Here is a 22041-nt window from a genome sequence, read left to right on the forward strand (position 1 = left end):
TGTGACCCCTTGTTTCTGTGTCCCCTCTCTGGAACATCCTGTCTTTGTCCACCTTACCTATTCCACGCAGTATTTTGTATGTGTTAGTTACCATTTTGTCCTAGGCACATGTCAATTAGACACTAGGCCTGTTGTATATGAGTACGTGTGTGTGTGTGTGTGTGTGTGTGTGTGTGTGTGTGTGTGTGTGTGTGTGTGTGTGTGTGTGTGTGTGTGTGTGTGTGTGTGTGTGTGTGTGAACGTGTGTGTGAACGTGTGTGTGTGAACGTGTGTGTGTGAACGTGTGTGTGTGAACGTGTGTGTGTGAACGTGTGTGTGTGAACGTGTGTGTGTGAACGTGTATGTGTGAATGTGTGTGTGAACGTGTGTGAGAATGTGTGTGTGTGAATATGTTTGTGTGTGTGTGTGTGTGTGTGAATATGTTTGTGTGTATGTGTGTGAATGTTTGTGTGAATATGTTTGTGTGTGTGTGTGTGGTGTGAATGTGTGTATGTGTGTGTGGCGTGAATGTGTGTGTGGCGTGAATGTGTGCGTGGCGTGAATGTGTGCGTGGCGTGAATGTGTGCGTGGCGTGAATGTGTGCGTGGCGTGAATGTGTGCGTGGCGTGAATGTGTGCGTGGCGTGAATGTGTGCGTGGCGTGAATGTGTGCGTGGCGTGAATGTGTGCGTGGCGTGAATCGAAGATTTCTGCTACTTTGAGCTCAATATCAAGGTAATTTTCATTCTGAAACCAATAAAAATCGTCTCAATTTCTGTAATATGTCTTCCATTCTATAAAATGAGACCAGGAAAACAAGAATACCATCATAAATACCATATGAAAATACAGTGCAAAGTCACTGTTTTAAACCAAAAACACTGTCGAAAGTTTTTTTTTTTCTCATTACGCACTGTGCGGGGCAGGATTTTTGTTTATACTGCGCACACTGACCACAGACCCATTCTTTCATTTGTAGGCCTACCAGCTTTCTCTCACTAGATTTGAGGGCGCTAGAATTTAGGTGTACTAGTACGTCAAAAACTCTGGTGCGTAAGCCGTACTAGTATGTCAGAAACCCTGAAAGGGTTAAAAACAAAGCTGTAAACAGTATCAGAAAACCACTGTGGGTGTTTGTAGAACCATCATTCCCCAATAAAGTCTGCAAAAATCATGACAATCTTATTAATATTTATTGCAGGAGATGGATTACAGTGTCAATAACTTATTTCTGATTATTATTGATTTTGTTGGGTTTGAAACTCTACGGTTACCGCACGCCAAATCTGAGTGTGTTGCACCCCTCCTTGCTTGCTGACAGCCTGACGGCTACTAAGGCAGACACTGACCGCACTCCACACTCTAGCAAGCACAGAAGATGCCATGTAGAGTATTTACAATGAAACAATCATAATAAAAATCATAATTTTTGGAAAGAGAGAAAAAAAAAAACACTAATTGCCAACATGTATTTTTGCTGACAGCAGCAACAAAAAAAAATACGTTTACTGAAAAACATACTTAGAAATACGATAGAAACAAGCAGATTACATCAAAATGTTGCCAGAATTTTGTACTGTTTTTCGGTAAGAAATTTTTTTTCCATAACTACACCACTGCCAAGGATCTCAACAAAATGGGATGGACCCCGGTACCCTTCCCCCTACCTAGGAACTAGAGTGCCTGTGGGAAGAATACCAAAGGACGAAAAGAGGAAGGGAATAGGGGAGGGATGGGGAGGAGGAGGAAAGGGAAAAAAGGAGGATGGGGTAGGGTAGGGGGGATTGGGGGGTAATTAAGTTTAGTTTGAGGAAGGAGACCAAAGGTATAATTCCTCAGACCAAGAGCCTCTTCACCACACCAAAGAGCCCCCCCCCCTTAAGAGGAACTTATCCTGAAAATCTGAAAATTGTTTTGCAGAAACTTGAGGCTGTTAACTTCATTTGGGCCTGAACTTTGAACCACCATTTGTTCAAAGCCTTTTGTGATGAGATGGGCTTTAAGCATTCCATTCTTTTACTGCATACTGATGTGAGGTGGCTTTCTCGTGGACTTATTTTAACCCTTTGACTGTTTCAGGCCCCTCTCTGAAACTGTCATTCTATGTCGCTCAATTTTTGAAAAAAAAAAAAAAAAAAAAAAAAAAAAAAAAAAAAAAAAAAAAAAAAAAAAAAAAAAAAAAAAAAAAAAATTCTTATGAAATGATAGAGAATCTTTTCCCGATGGTAATGACACTAAAAGTTTGAAATTTGGTCGCAAACTCATGGAATTATGCTCCCGCGAAGTTAGCGGTCTCGGCGACATATGCGTATCGGCGATTTCGCCGACTTTGAGCCCTATTTTCAGCCAATTCCATCGTTCCAGTTGACCAAGCTCATAGCTATTTCTTTAGAACTCCATTTTATCTATCAGCTGAGTACAAGAAACCTCCCATTTACTAATTCGGACTACCCAATATGGTAGTCAGAAATTGGCAATTTGGCCAATTTCACACAAACTAAAAAAGATGCCAATTTCAAAATAGGGTCCAGAATAAACAAAGTAGACATTCGTGGTACTAAAATAACATATGCTCTGTTCATTAGTCACATCTCTAGGCCCCTCTTATATTATTATTGCTTTCTATTTTGATTTTTTATTCATACAAAAAAATACAAAATTTACTGTTATGCAGACTACTGCATTACTGTAAAAATGGTATAAATAATATCAGTGCACTAGTGAAAGAATATTAGACTTCCCAGTTGATGTGTATTGGACGTGTGGTGTGATTTATTTACTCCTGAACATTGGTAAAAATCGAACATTTCCGCTACTTTGAGCCCAGTTTCAAGGTCGTTTTCAATGTCAAAGTAATGAAAATCATCTCTATTTCTGTAATATGTTTTCCATTTTATCACCTAAGACCATGAAAACGCGAATACAACGATAAATACTATACGAAAATACACCTCAAAGTCGGCATTTTATTCCAAAAAAACGATCAGAGTTTTTTTTTCTTATTACGCAATGTGTGCTGCAGGATTTTTTTATGTGGTGCACACTGACCACACAGACCCATTCTCTCACATGTGGGCCTACCAGCTTTCTCCTGCTTGATTTGAAGCCGCTAGAATTATTGAGTATATATACGTCAAACATTGGCTCGTAAGACGTATTTATACGTCAAAAACAGTCAAAGGGTTAAATCGTGTGTTTGAGCTCCATACCAAGGTAGAGATTTGTCTTCGTGACTGGAATTCAAAGCTGTGTGAAGACTTTGCTGATCCAAAATTCATCGCCTGTTTGGGGTACCTCTCAGACATATTTACCCATCTTAACCAAGTCAAAAAAAATCCAGGGAATTTCAGTAACCAATGTCGAAGCAAGTGAAAAGATGACAGCATTGCAGACAAAGCTGGATTTATAGGCAAGGAGAGTTCACCAAAGTAGCTTTGCAAAATTTCCAAACTTGGATGAGGCCATTAGTGAAAGATCAGGAGTGTTATCTCAGATAAATGAAGATATCACAGAACATTTGAAAATCTTGAATCACTTCACTGGCTACTTTTCAAAAGACGTGATTCCAACGGAGAGATCAATAATAAGACCTTTAGCCACTGAACAATCAGAAATGAAAGATGACCCAGCAATAGAGGAGCTGATTGATCTTCAATCTTCAGCAACTCTTAGAGAAGAATTTGAAAAGGTTGGTGTTCATTTTTGGGTAAAACTCGCAGATTCATTTCCACTCCTTACTCAGCATACCTTCGAAGTGCTTGTTCCTTTTGTCACTACGTACTTATGTGAATCAGGGTTCTCACGTTTAGAAGCAATGAAGACAAAAGCCAGGAACTGATTGAAAGCTGCAGCAGCAGCTGACTGTAGTACAGCAGCAGCTGATGGTGGTGCAGCAATAGCTGATGGTAGTGCAGCAGCAGCTGACCATGGTACAGCAACAGCGGACAGTGGTGCAGCAGCAGCTGACAGTGGTGCAGCAGCTGCTGACCATGGTCAGCTGCTGCTGCACCACAGGGTTGGCACTAGAAGCTTTCCTGGGGCACATGGTGACTTATTTAGTAGTTACAAGCACTAAAAACAATGGAATAATACAAAATATATTGCAGGTATACGTGGAATTGACCGCAACGGCTTGTAAACAATGGCACACTGGCCATACACGGAGACTTGGAGTGGCTTGGCCCGCTCAGGCCGCATGGACATGTTCAGGACGAAAGCCTTTAGACGAGTTTTTCGGCGTTGGTAGAGCCAATATTTTGATGCCAAAGAGCCGTTAGTCAATTTTGGCATTAGTTGATATAAGCAAATTTGCTTATACAGTGTATTGCTATTTATTCTCCATGTTGTTTATGAATACTGCGATCAAGAAAAGGGCTCAGCACTGTCCATATACACATTATTATTGTCATTACCATGATCAACCACTTCCAATATTGTACTTTAGTGAAAAATGTAGCAGGAACGTCCCTTTCTAAAAACATGCCGAGATTCATTCATCAATTTATATTTTTCAAGTGGGCTTTAAAGTCTCAGTAATTGTTCATTCCTTAATTATCACCACAATAGAGGGTAAGGTAACTGGTCTATAATTCAAAAGTAATGACCTGCTTAGTAGAGAGGTACAGTTTCATCCGCCCTGAGTATCATACACTTCGAGTTTAGAACTGTTTTTTGGGCTAAATTTTGCCCCAAGTTTGGCACTGTGCCCCGTGTTTCGTCCTGTGTGCCAGACCAGTCCGCCTGCCCACGCACCTCCCCTTGCAGGCATCATGAGTCAGTCTGGCTGACTGTTTATCTTTGAGTGAATATTACCCTGCGTGCTCATCCAAACATTTCACAATTAATTCATTGTGTTTGGTGCTTGTTTATTGAGTGCAGCTTTGAAATAAGTCACCCAGGGCCCAAAGAAACTTCCTAGTGGCACCCCTTTGGTAAAGAAAGTGGGATACACCATAGAAGTGAAGAAAGAAATAGTACAAAAATATGAGTGGTGAGCGAGTTGTGGAGCTTTCCTGGATGCCAGGGATTTTGAAGGGTTTGACGCTGACCCTGCTGACCCTCTGCCTGCTGTGGAAGGTATTGTGGCATTGGGGAGGTCCATGGGGCTGGAGGCGAGTGGCGAAGATGTGGAAGAGTTGGTGGAGGACCACAGGGAAGAGCTAACCACTGAAGAGCTGCAGGAACTGGCTTCAGAGGAGGAGGAAGAGGGAGTGGAGGAGGTGCCTTCTTCAGTGATTAGGGACACGTGTGGAATGTGGAACAGGTTGCAGTTTTGTGGAAAAATATCACCCTGAGCAAGCTGAAACAAGCCATCTCTGCAACAAGTTCAGTGACAGAACCATGTCCCATTTTTGGGAAATGCTAAAGAGGCGCCAGAAACTGAGGACTCTGGACAGTTATTTTGTGCGACAAGGGTCCAGTGACTCAAGCTGGTCCTACTGGCATTAAATGACAAAGAAGGGAAGTAGCCTCAGATAAGGAATTGTTACCTAAAGTCTTTATGGAAGGGGATTCCCCTTCCAAACAATAAGTGCTCCCTCACTCCTCCCTATCTTCCAGATGCCAGCAACAGTCTTCAATAAAAGGTAAGTAAACGTTACTTTAAATGTTTATTTAACCCTTTGACTGTTTTGCTCGTATATATACATCTTACGAGCCAACATGTTCGACGCATTAAAACTTCAAAATTCTAGCGGCTTCAAATCAAGCAGGAGAAAGCTAGTAGGCCCACAAATGAAAGAATGGGTCTCTATGGTCAGTGCATGCACTACAAAAAAAAATTGGGGAGCCAGTGGTGCATTGTGGGAATGCACCACTGAGAATAGTGTTCTGGTACCTCAGTAAGGAATCATTCAAGACTTTATACACTGTGTACGTCAGGCCCATACTGGAGTACACAGCACCAGTTTGGAACCCACACCTGGTGAAACACGTCAAGAAATTAGAGTAAGTGCAAAGAATTGCAACAAGGCTAGTTCCAGAGCTAAGGGGAATGTCCTATGAAGAAAGGTTAAGGGAAATCGGTCTGACGACACTGGAGGACAGGAGGGTCAGGGGAGATATGATAATGACATATAAAATACTGCATGGAATAGACAAGGTGGACAGAGACAGGACGTTCCAGAGATGGGACACAGAAACAAGGGGTCACAATTGGAAGCTGAAGACTCAGATGAGTCAAAGGGATGTTAGGAAGTATTTCTTTAGTCATAGAGTTGTTAGGAAGTGGAATAGTCTGGTAAGCGACATAGTGGAGGGAGGAACTATACATAGTTTTAAGACGAGGTATGATAAAGCTCATGGAGCACACAGTGAAGAGGCAGGGCCAGGAGCTAAGTCTCAACCCCGGCAGCCACAATTAAGCGAGTAAAATTGAGTACACACACACTTCCAGAAGATAATAGTTCTATGAAAGTGTCCAGTGACTATATACAGTGGACCCTCAACTAACGGGAGCATCAAGTAACCGCAAATTCGTCTAACGGCACTCTTTGGCTTAAAAAATATGGCTCTACCAATGGCGAAAAACTCATCTAACGATGTTCGTCCTGAACTTGTCCATGGGGCCGGAGCACGGCCTGAGCAGGCCCAGCCACTCCAAGACTCCATGAACAGCCAGTGTGCCAGTATTTACAAGTCGTTTCGGTTGATTCCAAGTGTACCTGCGATACATTTTGTATTATTCGAGTTTTTTAAGTGCTTGTAACCGCTAAATAAGCCACCATGGACCCAAAGAAAGTTTCTAGTGCCAGCCCTGTGATAAAGAAGGAAAGAAACACAATAAAGTTCAAGAAAAAACTTGTAGCAAAGTACCAAAGTGGAGGAGGAAGAGAGAGGGGAGAATGTGCCTTCTGCAGTGATAGTGATTCTACGATATGTACGATACTAAAGCAGCAGGTATCGATAATGGCTATAGTGCCAGCCAGCGATAAAGTGTAGAATTAACAGTGTAGCAAGTAAGTTAAGCGAGTAAGCGATAGAAAAACGACATGAAAGTAACTTTCCAATGTTGTTGGATGTGTATACATCCGCTGAACATATGACAGCCTATCTTCCACTACCCAAAACCTCTGCCAGCATCTCCTCCATCAAACTAATTAAACTAACATCTCCAAGGTAAGTGTAAATATAAAAGTGTAAGCATAAAAGTAAATATATTAAGTATAAATATAGGTAGTAGGTTGGTAGACAGCAACCACCCAGGGAGGTACTACCGTCCTGCCAAGTGAGTGTAAAACGAAGCCTGTGATTGTTTTACATGATGGTAGGATTGCTGATGTCTTTTGTCTGTCTCATAAATATGCAAGATTACAGGCATGTCTTGCTACTTCTACTTACACTTAGGTCACACTACACATACATGTACACATTTATTTATACACACTTATCTGAGTTTTCTTTGATTTTATCTTAATAGTTCTTGGTCTTATTAATTTTCCTTTTATATCCATGGGGAAGTGGAATAAGAATCTTTCCTCCGTAAGCCATGCGTGTTGTAAAAGTCAACTAAAATGCCGGGAACAATGGGCTAGTAACCCCTTTTCCTGTAAAGATTACTAAAAAGAATAAGAAGAAGAAAATTGTCAAAGTGGGAAGTCTGAATGTGCGTGGATGTTGTGCAGATGATAAGAAAGAGATGATTGTAGATGTTATGAATGAGAAGAAGCTGGATGTCCTGGCTTTAAGTGAAACAAAGATGAAGGGGGTGGGAGAGTTTCAGTGGAGAGGAATAAATGGGATTAGGTCAGGGGTTTCAAATAGAGTTAGAGCTAAAGAAGGAGTAGCAATAATGTTGAAGGATAAGCTATGGCAGGAAAAGAGGGACTATAAATGTATTAATTCAAGGATTATGTGGAGTAAAATAAAGATTGGATGTGAAAAGTGGGTTATAATAAGCGTGTATGCACCTGGAGAAGAGAGAAGTGTAGAGGAGAGAGAGAGATTTTGGGAAATGTTGAGTGAATGCGTGGGGAGTTTTGAACCAAGTGTGAGAGTAATGGTGGTTGGGGATTTCAATGCTAAAGTGGGTAAAAATGTTATGGAAGGAGTAGTAGGTAAATTTGGGGTGCCAGGGGTAAATGTAAATGGGGAGCCTTTAATTGAGCTATGTGTAGAAAGAAATTTGGTAATAAGTAATACATATTTTATGAAAAAGAGGATAAATAAATATACAAGGTATGATGTAGCACGTAATGAAAGTAGTTTATTAGATTATGTATTGGTGGATAAAAGGTTGATGGGTAGGCTCCAGGATGTACATGTTTATAGAGGGGCAACTGATATATCGGATCATTATTTAGTTGTAGCTACAGTTAGAGTAAGAGGTAGATGGGAAAAGAGGAAGGTGGCACTAACAAGTAAGAGGGAGGTGAAAGTGTATAAACTAAGGGAGGAGGAAGTTCGGGTGAGATATAAGCGACTATTGGCAGAAAGGTGGGCTAGTGCAAAGATGAGTAGTGGGGGGGTTGAAGAGGGTTGGAATAGTTTTAAAAATGCAGTATTAGAATGTGGGGCAGAAGTTTGTGGTTATAGGAGGGTGGGGGCAGGAGGAAAGAGGAGTGATTGGTGGAATGATGAAGTAAAGGGTGTGATAAAAGAGAAAAAGGTAGCTTATGAGAGGTTTTTACAAAGCAGAAGTGTTATAAGAAGAGCAGAGTATATGGAGAGTAAAAGAAAGGTAAAGAGAGTGGTGAGAGAGTGCAAAAGGAGAGCAGATGATAGAGTGGGAGAGGCACTGTCAAGAAATTTTAATGAAAATAAGAAAAAATTTTGGAGTGAGTTCAACAAGTTAAGAAAGCCTAGGGAAAATATGGATTTGTCAGTTAAAAACAGAGTAGGGAGTTAGTAGATGGGGAGATGGAGGTATTGGGTAGATGGCGAGAATATTTTGAGGAACTTTTAAATGTTAAGGAAGAAACAGAGGCAGTAATTTCATGCACTGGTCAGGGAGGTATACCATCTTTTAGGAGTGAAGAAGAGCAGAATGTAAGTGTGGGGGAGGTACGTGAGGCATTACGTAAAATGAAAGGGGGTAAAGCAGCTGGAACTGATGGGATCATGACAGAAATGTTAAAAGCAGGGGGGGGGGATATAGTGTTGGAGTGGTTGGTACTTTTGCTTAATAAATGTATGAAAGAGGGGAAGGTACCTAGGGATTGGCAGAGAGCATGTATAGTCCCTTTATATAAAGGGAAAGGGGACAAAAGAGACTGTAAAAATTATAGAGGAATAAGCTTACTGAGTATACCAGGAAAAGTGTACGGTAGGGTTATAATTGAAAGAATTAGAGGTAAGACAGAATGTAGGATTGCGGATGAGCAAGGAGGTTTTAGAGTGGGTAGGGGATGTGTAGATCAGGTGTTTACATTGAAGCATATATGTGAACAGTATTTAGATAAAGATAGGGAAGTTTTTATTGCATTTATGGATTTAGAAAAGGCATATGATAGAGTGGATAGAGGAGCAATGTGGCAGATGTTGCAAGTATATGGAATAGGTGGTAAGTTATTAAATGCTGTAAAGAGTTTTTATGAGGATAGTGAGGCTCAGGTTAGGGTGTGTAGAAGAGAGGGAGAATACTTCCCGGTAAAAGTAGGTCTTAGACAGGGATGTGTAATGTCACCATGGTTGTTTAATATATTTATAGATGGGGTTGTAAAGGAAGTAAATGCTAGGGTGTTCGGGAGAGGGGTGGGATTAAATTATGGGGAATCAAATTCAAAATGGGAATTGACACAGTTACTTTTTGCTGATGATACTGTGCTTATGGGAGATTCTAAAGAAAAATTGCAAAGGTTAGTGGATGAGTTTGGGAATGTGTGTAAAGGTAGAAAGTTGAAAGTGAACATAGAAAAGAGTAAGGTGATGAGGGTGTCAAATGATTTAGATAAAGAAAAATTGGATATCAAATTAGGGAGGAGGAGTATGGAAGAAGTGAATGTTTTCAGATACTTGGGAGTTGACGTGTCGGCGGATGGATTTATGAAGGATGAGGTTAATCATAGAATTGATGAGGGAAAAAAGGTGAGTGGTGCGTTGAGGTATATGTGGAGTCAAAAAACGTTATCTATGGAGGCAAAGAAGGGAATGTATGAAAGTATAGTAGTACCAACACTCTTATATGGGTGTGAAGCTTGGGTGGTAAATGCAGCAGCGAGGAGACGGTTGGAGGCAGTGGAGATGTCCTGCTTAAGGGCAATGTGTGGTGTAAATATTATGCAGAAAATTCGGAGTGTGGAAATTAGGAGAAGGTGTGGAGTTAATAAAAGTATTAGTCAGAGGGCAGAAGAGGGGTTGTTGAGGTGGTTTGGTCATTTAGAGAGAATGGATCAAAGTAGAATGACATGGAAAGCATATAAATCTATAGGGGAAGGAAGGCGGGGTAGGGGTCGTCCTCGAAAGGGTTGGAGAGAGGGGGTAAAGGAGGTTTTGTGGGTAAGGGGCTTGGACTTCCAGCAAGCGTGCGTGAGCGTGTTAGATAGGAGTGAATGGAGACGAATGGTACTTGGGACCTGACGATCTGTTGGAGTGTGAGCAGGGTAATATTTAGTGAAGGGATTCAGGGAAACCGGTTATTTTCATATAGTCGGACTTGAGTCCTGGAAATGGGAAGTACAATGCCTGCACTTTAAAGGAGGGGTTTGGGATATTGGCAGTTTGGAGGGATATGTTGTGTATCTTTATATGTGTATGCTTCTAGACTGTTGTATTCTGAGCACCTCTGCAAAAACAGTGATAATGTGCGAGTGTGGTGAAAGTGTTGAATGATGATGAAAGTATTTTCTTTTTGGGGATTTTCTTTCTTTTTTGGGGGGGTCACCCTGCCTCGGTGGGAGACGGCCGACTTGTTGAAAAAAAAAAAATAAAAAAAAAAAAAATAAAAAAAAAAAAATAAATAAATAAATATAAAAGGACCCCAATGGAAATACGCAAGTCACTCTGACTTTTTGGGTTATCCTAGGTACGTTACACATATGCTGCTATGTATGATAATCTATGTAACTGTATTTGTGTATACCTGAATAAACTTACTTATTTATAAATTAAAACATAAATATTTCTTATTTACAAATTAAAATGTAAACATTTCTTATTTATAAATTACATACATTGTTTAAGTGTGATGGTGGTGCTGGCAAAATCCTCCACCGTCACCAACATGGCTTCTCTCAGTGGTGGTCCTTAAACCCAACAATAACACTTACACTATTTACTCCTCTCATACATTATGACATATTTTATTCATTCTAGAGATGATTTTTTTTTTCCAACAAACCGGCCGTATCCCAACAAGGCAGGGTGGCCCAAAAAACAAAAACGAAAGTTTCTCTTTTTAAATTTAGTAATTTATACAGGAGAAAGGGTTACTAGCCCCTTGCTCCCGGCATTTTAGTCGCCTCTTACAACATGCATGGCTTACAGAGGAAGAATTCTGTTCCACTTCCCCATGGAGATAAGAGGAAATAAACAAGAACAAGAACTAGAAAGAAAATAGAAGAAAACCCAGAGGGGCGTGTATATATATATGCTTGTACATGTATGTGTAGTGTGACCTAAGTGTAAGTAGAAGTAGCAAGATGTACATGAAATCTTGCATGTTTAAGAGACAGAAAAAAGGCACCAGCAATCCTACCATCATGTAAAACAATTACAGGATTCCGTTTTACACTCACTTGGCAGGACGGTAGTACATCCCTGGGCGGTTGCTGTCTACTAACCTACATCTAGAGATGATATTAGCGTCATATTGAAGCATAATAAACTTGTCTTCCTCTTGCCTCCTACGTGTCTGTTATACACCAAGTCGAGTCAGTAAAGATAAGCCAATACAGTGGACCCCCGACATTCGATATTAATCCGTTCCTGAGAGCTCATCGAATGTCGAAAATATCGAAAGTCAAATTAATTTTCCCCATAAGAAATAATGGAAATCAAATTAGTTCGTGCAAGACACCCAAAAGTATGAAAAATTTTTTTTTACCACATGAAATATTAAGTTTAAGGGAGGGGAGGTGAGGAGGAGGGAGGAGGAGGAGGAGGAGGAGGAGGAGGAGGAGGAGGAGGAGGAGGGAGGAGAGGAGGAGGGAGGAGGGAGGAGGAGGAGGAGGAGGAGGAGGAGAGGAGGAGGAGGAGGAGGGGAGGAGGAGGAGGAGGAGGAGGAGGAGGAGGAGGAGAGGTGAGGTGAGGAGGAGGAGGAGGAGGAGAGGAGAGGAGGAGGAGGAGGAGGAGGGAGGAGGAGGAGGAGGGAGGAGGAGGAGGAGGAGAGGAGGAGAGGAGGTGGAGAGGAGGAGGAGGAGGAGGAGGAGGAGAGGAGGAGGAGGAGGAGAGAGGAGGAGGAGGAGGAGGAGGGAGGAGGAGGAGGAGGAGGAGGAGAAGGAGGAGGAGGAGGAGGAGGAGGAGGAGAAGGAGGAGGAGGAGGAGAAGAAGTAGTAGTAGCAGAAGAAGAAGAAGAAGAAGAAGAAGTAGTAGAAGAAGGAGAAGAAGAAGAAGAAGAAGTTAGCTTTAATGCAATAGAATAATTACAATAACAACAATAACAATAGAATAATTGACACTTACCTCTAATGAAGATCTGGTGATGACTGATGGGATGGGAGGAGAGGAGTGTGTGGATGGTGTTAGTGTTTAGAAGGGGAATCCCCTTCTATAAGGACTTGAGGTATCAAGTCTTTTTCCGGGGTTACTTCCCTTCTTTTAATGCCACTAGGACCAGCTTCAGAGTCACTGGACTTCTCTCGCACAAAATATCTGTCCATAGAGGCCTTTATCTCTCGTTCCTTTATGACTTTCCTAAAGTGGTTCACAACATTGTCAGTGTAATAGTCACCAGCACGGCTTGCAGTAGCTGTGTCAGGGTGATTTTCATCAAAAAAGGTTTGCACTTCAAGCCACTTTGTACACATTTCCTTAATCTTTGAAGTAGGCAACTTCTTCAATTTCTCTCTCCCCTCCTCCGAAGCAACTGCCTAGCCTTTTCACAAATGATCGCTTGGGAGATGCTATCTCCTGCTATCTGTTTTTCATTTATCAACATCAATAACAGTCTCGCAACATCTTCTAACACTAGCGATCTCTGTTTCGAAAACAAAGTTGCACCTTTTGCAACAACAGCTTCCTTGATTGCCATTTTCCTGCTCACTATAGTAGAGATGGTTGACTGGGGTTTACTATACAACCTGGCCAGCTCCGACACACACACACTCCACTTTTGTACTATGCAATTATCTTTCATTTCAATAGTAATTAGCACCTTTTTTCTCGAAGGGTTGGCACTAGAAGCTTTCTTGGGGCCCATGGTTACTTATTTTCCAGAAACAAGCACCATTAACACCCCTCCTTCAGAGTGCAGGCACTGTACTTCCCATCTCCAGGACTCAAGTCCGGCCTGCCGGTTTCCCTGAACCCCTTCATAAATGTTACTTTGCTCACACTCCAACAGCACGTCAAGTATTAAAAACCATTTGTCTCCATTCACTCCAATCAAACACGCTCACGCATGCCTGCTGGAAGTCCAAGCCCCTCACACACAAAACCTCCCTTACCCCCTCCCTCCAACCGGTCGGCCTAGGAAAGGTTGGAGGGAGGAGGTAAGGGAGGTTTTGTGTGCGAGGGGCTTGGACTTCCAGCAGGCATGCGTGAGCGTGTTTGATAGGAGTGAATGGAGACAAATGGTTTTTAATACTTGACGTGCTGTTGGAGAGTGAGCAAAGTAACATTTATGAAGGGGTTCAGGGAAACCGGCAGGCCGGACTCGAGTCCTGGAGATGGGAAGTACAGTGCCTCCACTCTGAAGGAGAGGTGTTAATGTTGCAGTTTAAAAACTGTAGTGTAAAGCACCCTTCTGGCAAGACAGTGATGGAGTGAATGATGGTGAAAGTTTTTCTTTTTCGGGCCACCCTGCCTTGGTGGGAATCGGCCGGTGTGATAAAAAAAAAAAAAAAAAAAAAACAGTGATAATATGGAATGTACCGAATGTATCCTTAGATGCGTGCACACTGGCTGGCTAGTAAACACTGGCACACACGGGGCAGTTCAGGCCACACGTGGACACGTCTCGTACGAATCGTATCGAATAGCGGGATTTCGATCGAATGTCGAGGCGAAATTTTTGCGTTAAAATGCATCGAATGTCGATGCCATCGAATGTCGGGGGTCCACTGTAAAGGTAAGTGTGATGTTAAATGCTCATTTATCCATTTTATTAGTACGTACTTTATATTTGTCATTGTTTTCTGTATTTATATTAATATTTAATCTTTAAAAAAAACATCTTTTGTTATACTTTTGGCTGTCTGACACGGAATAACTGGATTTCCATTATTTCTTATGGGGAAAATTAATTTGACTAACGGCTAGCTCTCTGGAACGGATTAATGCCATTGGTTGAGGGTCCACTGTATGTGTATATATATTATAGAAACCAGAAGGGAGGGAGGGAGGAAAGAATGAAGAAAGAAAGATAGGTAGGTAGGTAGGTAGGTAGGTAGGAAGGAAGGAATGATGACACATGACCATTTACCTAGGATAACTACCTGACAACTGCCTGCTATACTTTGAAGAAAACTGCTCAAGAGGTGTTTTGTTTGTGTACATACAAAAAAGCGCCCACAGAAATGCGCACACACTTGTTTTATGTGCGAGGAGTGTAAAGCACCATTGTACATACACCCACATTTCAAAGAATTCCACAAGATGCAGCAGTTCCAGGAAAGTGTCCAGTGATTTTATATATATATATATATATATATATATATATATACATATTTTTTTTTTTCAACAAGTATATATATTATAGAAACCGACACATGACCATTTACCTAGGATAACTACCTGACAACTGCCTGCTATACTTTGAAGAAAACTGCTCAAGAGGTGTACATACAAAAAAGCGCCCACAGAAATGCGCACCAATGTGCGAGAGTGAAAGCAATTGTACATACACCCACATTTCAAAGAATTCCACAAGATGCAGCAGTTCCAGGAAAGTGTCCATCATCATTCCTGTAGTGGAAGGAAGGCACCGAGGCAACACTTTCACCTCACTCACACATAATCACTGTTTTTGCAGAGGTGCCCAGAAACCTTTGAATGGAAGTAAACCAAAGTTTACCGGGCAAGCGGCATTCGCCACTGTGGCTCATTTTCTGCCAAATTTACTCTTTTATATCTCGGTAAGTACCGATCGCAAAAAAATTTTGGGGGGCTTAAAACAATCAGAAAATTAATCTTAATATTTTGATAAGAAAATATAATGTGACAGCATACTCCACCAATATTCAAAAGTCTAAATTTGCTCACCATAAAGAACATCCACACTTATTCATGTGCCTACTACATACATAGAACAATGCACTCAAACTTCTTGCCAACCTTAACAGGGCACACGACCATAACACAAGACACATATCTCTTTTTGATGCACCCCGTGTCCATATCACACTGTGTAAAAACTATGCACATAAAGGGCCCCAAAATCTGGAATTCATTACCAGAACATACTAAAGTAACCAGGCCTGAAAGTCAATTTTAGACTCTTCTAAAAAAAACCACTTACTCGCTAAGGACTAAATAATCAACACTCAATATTTAACATTACCAATAATTCTCCCAATTACTTAAATCTTAAAACTTCAAGACAACATACAGTAAATTGATCATCTTGTTTGTTATACATTGTAATGCAACAAATTTATACAACAATAATGCTTCAATATTGAAATGCTCAAATTTCTTTGTTTCAAATACTCAATTGTACTTCATATTGTAAATGGTTTATGGTAATTTTTACCACTGAACTTTTCACTGCTGGTTAATTTTAAGCCTGCCCATAATGCTCTGCATACAAGGGGCTTTTGGCATGTACACCCAACTACTATAATTCCTTGTACAACTATGTATCATGTCCAAATAAACTACACCTACCATCCGACTTACGACCTGCTCGACTTACGACGACTCTACTTACGACCGTGCTTTTTTATGCCAAATTTCTGGGAAATAAACAAGTGTTTGTGTTGTACACAGTGTTTATCCTAAACCTTACAGTATAAAATACAGTACTAACAGCATAAAAAGTAAAGTAAAACATGAAATACCAAAATAAAACAATAATATAGTCATTACAAAAATGTTATTTTGATATTCAGTAGTAAAGTTCGACTTACGACCATTTCGACTTACGACCGGTTTCTCGGAACCGAACTCGGTCGTAAGTCGGATGGTAGGTGTATATGAATATAAATAGTTATACCAACGCTCTTATATAGGTGTGAAACACGTGTGGTGAATGTTGCAACAGGGAGAAAGCTAGACGCAGTGGAGACGTCACGTTTGAGGGCAATGTGTGGTGTGAATAAAATGCAGAGAATTTGTAGTTTGGAAATTAAAAGGAGGTGCGAGATTACCAAAGGGCTGAGAAGGGGTTGCTGAGGTAGTTCGGACATGTTGAGAAGGTGGAACAAAACAGAATGACTTCGAGAGTGTATAAATCTGTAGTGGAGGGAAGGCGGGGTAGAGGTTGGCCTAGGAAAGGTTGGAGGGAGGGGGTAAAGAAGGTTTTGTGTGTGATGGGCTTGGACTTCCAGCAAGAATGTGTGAGTGTGTTAGATAGGAGCAAATGGAGATGAATGTTTTTTATGACTTGACGTGCTGTTGGAGTGTGAGCAAGGTAACATTCATTAAGGGATTCAGGGAAACTGGCAGGCCGGACTAGTCCTGGAGATGGGAAGTACAGTGGTCCCTCAATAATCGCCCGCCCTGAAAGTCGTCCATTTCGGAAATAGTCCCGTTATTTCACCTAAACATTAGCAAAAATGGTCCGCTAACTCGCTAATCATCTTTCGTCCTGGACGCGTACTCACGGCTCTGAGCCGCGTCGTCCTCCCTTCCCAGCCAGTGTGCCATTGTTTACCAGTGAGTGACAGTCCCCTCACGTGTTCATACGAAATATTTCACAATATTCCATTGATTTTAGTTCTTGCAAGTGCTAAATAAGCTACCATGGCTCCAAAGAAAGCTCCTAGTGCCAAGCCTTTGGTAAAGAAGGTGAGAAATACGACTGAATTTAAGAAAAACATCATTGAATAATATGAAAGTGGCGTACGTGTGGGCGAACTGGCCAGGAAGTATAACAAATCCGGTACAACCATATCTTCCATCATAGCCAAGAAAAAGGAAATCAAGGAAGCTGTTGTTGCAAAGGGGGTAAATATGCTGACAAAAATGAGATCACCAGTACTCGAAGATGTTGAGAAGTTATTATTGGTGTGGATAAACAAGAAACAATTAGCAGGAGATAGTCTTATGACGTCGCTTATTTGTGAAAAGGCTAGGCAGCTGCATGACGATTTGGTAAAGAAACTGACTGCAACTAGTGGTGATGTGAGTGAATTTAAGGCCAGCAAAGGCTGGTTTGAGAGATTTAAGAAGCATACTGGAATACACAGTGTGAAAAGGCATGGTGAGGCTGCCAGTTCGAATCAAAAAAAGGCCGAAAAATATGTGCAGGAATTCAATGAGTACACAGAGGCTGAAGGACTGAAACCTGAACAAGTGTTCAATTGTGACGAAACAGGCCTCTTTTGGAAGAAAATGCCAAAGAGGACCTGCATTACTCAGGAAGGAAAGTCACTGCCAGGACACAAGCCTATGAAAGACAGGCTGACGCTAATGTTCTGTGCTTATGCTAGAGGGGATTTCAAAGTGAAGCCGTTATTAGTGTACCATTCTGAAAATCCCAGAGTGTTCAAGAAAAACAATGTTATGAAGAGTAAATTGTATGTGTTTTGGAGATCTAATAATAAGGCATGGGTCACAAGGGACATTTTCGTTGAGTGGTTCAATGAAGTGTTTGGCCCTAGAGTGAAGAATTACCTCCTGGAAAAGAAATTGGATCTCAAGTGCCTCCTAGTAATGGACAATGCACCTGCTCATCCTCCAAACTTGGATGACCTAATTCTGAAGGAGTTTGGGTTCATCGCAGTAAAGTTCTTGCCCCCGAATACCACTCCTCTCCTCCAGCCCATGGACCAGCAAGTCATTTCAAACTTTAAAAAACTCTACACCAAAGCAATGTTTGAAAGGTGCTTTAATGTGACCTCAGACACTCACTTGACCCTAAGAGATTTTTGGAACGAACACTTCAGTCCTCTCCATTGCAAAAGCCTTACAGTTAAGGCTTGAGAGGGAGTGACTACCAGGACTTTGAACTCTGCTTGGAGAAAATTGTGGCCATATTGTGTCCACAAGAGGGATTTTGAATGGTTTGAGGCAGCCCCTGATGAGCCTATGTCAGTTGTGAACTCTATTGTGGCACTGGGGAGTTCCATGGGGTTGGATGTGAGTTTGGAGGATGTGGAAGAGTTGGTGGAGGACCACAACAAAGAGCTAACCACCAAGGAGCTGCAAGAGCTTCAGCAGGAAGAGCAACAGATCAGAGCTCAGAAACTTGCTGCAGAGGAGGAAGAGAGATGGAAGAAGGTGCCTTCTTCAGAAATTAAGGATATTTTTGAAATGTGGGGTAGGATGGAAAGATTTATGGAGAAACATCACCCTGAGAAGGATGTTGCAAGCCATATCGGCAACTTGCACAGTGACAGAGTCTTGGCCCATTTTAGGGAAGTTTTAAAGAGACGCCAGAAACAGAGCTTTCTGGACAGTTTTTTTGCGAGACAGGACTCCAGTGACTCAAGCTGATCTTAGTGGCATTAAGAAACAGAGAAGAGAAGTAACCCCAGAAAAGCACTAGGTACCTGAGGTGTTGATGGAAGGGGATTCCCCTTCCAAACAGTAAATAATCCAATCTCTCTCCTCCTCCAGTCTTCCATACACTAAGAAGAATCGCCAATAAAGGTAAGTGTTATTCTGTTAATGTTTCATTCATCATGTGCCATTGTATTGTTTATGTACTACATTTATATTTCATGTAAAATAATTTTTTGTTTTAATCCTCCTGGGTGTCAGAAACGGATTAATTGTATTTACATTATTTCTTATGGGGAAAATTGATTCAAAAGTCGTCTATTTCGATAATAGTCCCACTTCCAGGAGCGGATTATGGACAACAATTGAGGGACCACTGTACAGTGTCGGCACTGAGAAGGAGGGGCATTAATGTTGCAGTGTTGTAACTGTAGTGTTAGTGTGCCTCAGGTAAGACTGATGGAGAGAATGTAAAATATGGAGGAATAGTAAAATATGACCAATAAAAGTTCTAGAAATATCCTCTTTAACCCTTTGAGGGTCGACAGGCCCTCTCCAAGACTCGTTCTCAGGGTCGGCCAAATTTAAAAAAAAAAAATCATTTTTTCTTATGAAAAGATAAAGAATCTTTTCCAGATCATAATGACACCAAAAGTATGAAATTTGACGGAAAACTTATGGAATTATGCTCTCGCGAAGTTAGCGGTCTCGGCGATGTTTACGCATCGGCGATTTTGCCCACTTTGAGCCCCATTTTCGGCCAATTCCACTGCACTAGTCGACAAAAAACATGAATATTTCGCTAGAACTCCATTTTTTCTATCGAATGAGTGCAAGAAACCACCCATTTACCAATTTCAACTATCCAATACAGTGGTCAGAATTTAGCAATTTTGCCAATTTCACACAAATTTCAAAAGATGCCAATTTCCGAATAGGGTCCAGAATAAACAAGAAAAACATTCCTGACACTAAAATGACATTTCCTCTGTTCATTAGTCACGTCTCAAGGCCCCCTCCTACATTCTTTTGCTTTCCACTTTGAATTTTTATTCTCACAAAAAATAGATTTACTGTTATTCAGACTACTGCATTAGTGTAAAAAATGGTATAAATAATATTGGCGCACTTGCGAAAGAATATTAGACTCACCAGTTGACGTGCATTGGACGCTTGGCATGATTTGTTTACTTTTGAACTTTGGTAAAAATCGAACATTTCTGCTACTTTGAGCTCAATTTCAAGGTACTTTTCATTGTAAAACCAGTCAAAATCATCTCAATTTCTGTAATATGTCTTCCATTCTATAAAATGTGACCAAGAAAACAACAATACAACAATAAATACCATACAAAAATACAGTGCAAAGTGGCTGTTTTATTCCAAAAAACGGTCAAAGTTTTTTTTCTCACTATGCGCTGTGTGCTGCAGGATTTTTTTATACTGTGAACACTGACCACATAGACCCATTCTTTCATATGTAGGCCTACCAGCTTTCTCCCACTAGATTTGAGGGCACTAGAATTTAGGCGTACTAGTACGTCAAAAACCCTGGGTCGTAAGCCGTACTAGTATGGCCGAAACCCTCAAAGGGTTAAAAGGCAAAAAATTGCAAAACAATTTTTAAAAGATTATGAGTATCAGAAATGGAAGATTTGTTGTAACCAGAAACAGGGAGCACAATAGGAACAATACATATATTTTTCCAAGAGTAAAGGAAGTTTTGAAATGGACTAAGTGTTTATATACTCCAACCACTGGAAATTTGAAAAAATATATTAAATATTAAGGGGCAGAGTTAACATAGCTGCAGCAAGTATAAATGGGTACTGTTGGCAGCAGTTTTTTTTTCAAGACATTTGCTAAATAATTAAATATGCAAAACAAGCTTTTAAGATGAAGTTAAGATGCATTACTGTACCTGTAAGTACTCTTGATAATTTGGTCTACTGGCAAGAATACAACGCTGTGCAATGCTCAGCTGGCTGATTTGCTCATCATCAATTTTCGTCTCGCCTGATTGAGCTTCACGGAATTCTCTTCATATGTATAAAAAAAAAAAATGGATGTTACACAAATGTGAACTTTAAATCAGCATTCAAGATGGTTAACAAATATTAAGTACTAATCAACATGCACCAGTCTCCCTTTGCCAGAAATGACTTCTTTTCAATACTGTCAATGTATTGGTATATTGCAAAAAGCCATTTCACAAGTATATAACTATGAAGTCCTTGTTATCAATATAATTCCACATGATACCAGATATATAAAAGTGCTTGAAATGGCCTCAGTGAATAAGGGATGAAAGTTTATAAAGTAAAGGAGGAGGTAATTAAACTTAAGTTATAAGCAATTACTGGAAGAGGGGCTAGAGAGAATACAGGTACAACATAAATTTTCTGGAACCTTTGGTTCCAAAGCCTTTCTGGATTACAGGAGGCCCTCCACATTCGTGAAGGTTAGGGGACCAAGAACCTCGTGAATCTTGAAAATTCGCGAATGTTTGGTGCACAAATATATTGTAGGGAAATATAATAAAAGCATTTACTTAGCCTAACAATACTGCTTTCTTAACCTACTGAACCATGAACAATCATAAAACACATGAAAAAATCTTAAAATATTGTACATACATGTTATGATTTAATAACAAATAATGAACAGACAAAACACTCACCACTCATAAGGTTAGGCAAATGAATTCTAACGACTTGTAACGATGATGACTGACAATGATGGTGATTATGGTTAGCCATGCAGTTACTGATGACAGTTGAATGAAGGTGATTATATGGAGTGTAACTGCCTGGCATGATGAGTCTAGTGTGTGGATTCTAACTACTGCCAGTGTCACTACCCACACCACTAGAGTCAGAGTTAGTAAAGGAGTCAGATTCTGCCACGGGTTGAGGTTTAGGCGAGGCAGTAGGGGTAGCAGCATGAGAAGTGGCAGGCTTCCTTGTGAAGACCTTTGTGATGGGCAACTGAGACCATTTTCTCTTCATATCTACAGAGTTTTGTAGGGAATTATGCTCCTATCAATGTCGCTCATCACCTTCAAAGCCCTCAATATCGATGGGTCTATGTCGTAACAAACTGAGCTGCAATGTCATTCTCATTGCTTGCCCTAGTTTTTCAAGGGTGAGGGCTTGAGGTTGATTGGCCTCAGCAACACACTCCTCTTCTTGGTAGGACATCCTGGTTCTGCACTGGTGCTAGCCTCATCACTAGCCAACATATCATAAGAAGTCTTTCTCTGTGCACGAATCTCATTGCTATCTATGGGATTTCCTTTTCTATTTTAGTCTGAAATCCACACAAATAATGCTGATTCCATCTTAGACATTGCACTGTCTCTTAC

At 40.8% G+C, this 22041-nt stretch overlaps 1 protein-coding gene across 1 annotated transcript in view; it reads right to left on the bottom strand.

Moving 5' to 3' along the window:
• Positions 1–22041, bottom strand: part of LOC128690366 (titin homolog) — a 117056-nt gene that overhangs the window by 24965 nt on the left and 70050 nt on the right. Inside the window, exon 3 of the mRNA XM_070080360.1 lies at positions 20599–20716. Within this exon, the coding sequence (XP_069936461.1) occupies positions 20599–20716 (118 nt within the window). The remainder of the gene's footprint in view (positions 1–20598; positions 20717–22041) is intronic.

This window comes from Cherax quadricarinatus, unplaced genomic scaffold (assembly GCF_038502225.1).
Source record: "Cherax quadricarinatus isolate ZL_2023a unplaced genomic scaffold, ASM3850222v1 Contig344, whole genome shotgun sequence".
Classification (NCBI taxonomy): Eukaryota; Metazoa; Arthropoda; class Malacostraca; order Decapoda; family Parastacidae; genus Cherax; species Cherax quadricarinatus.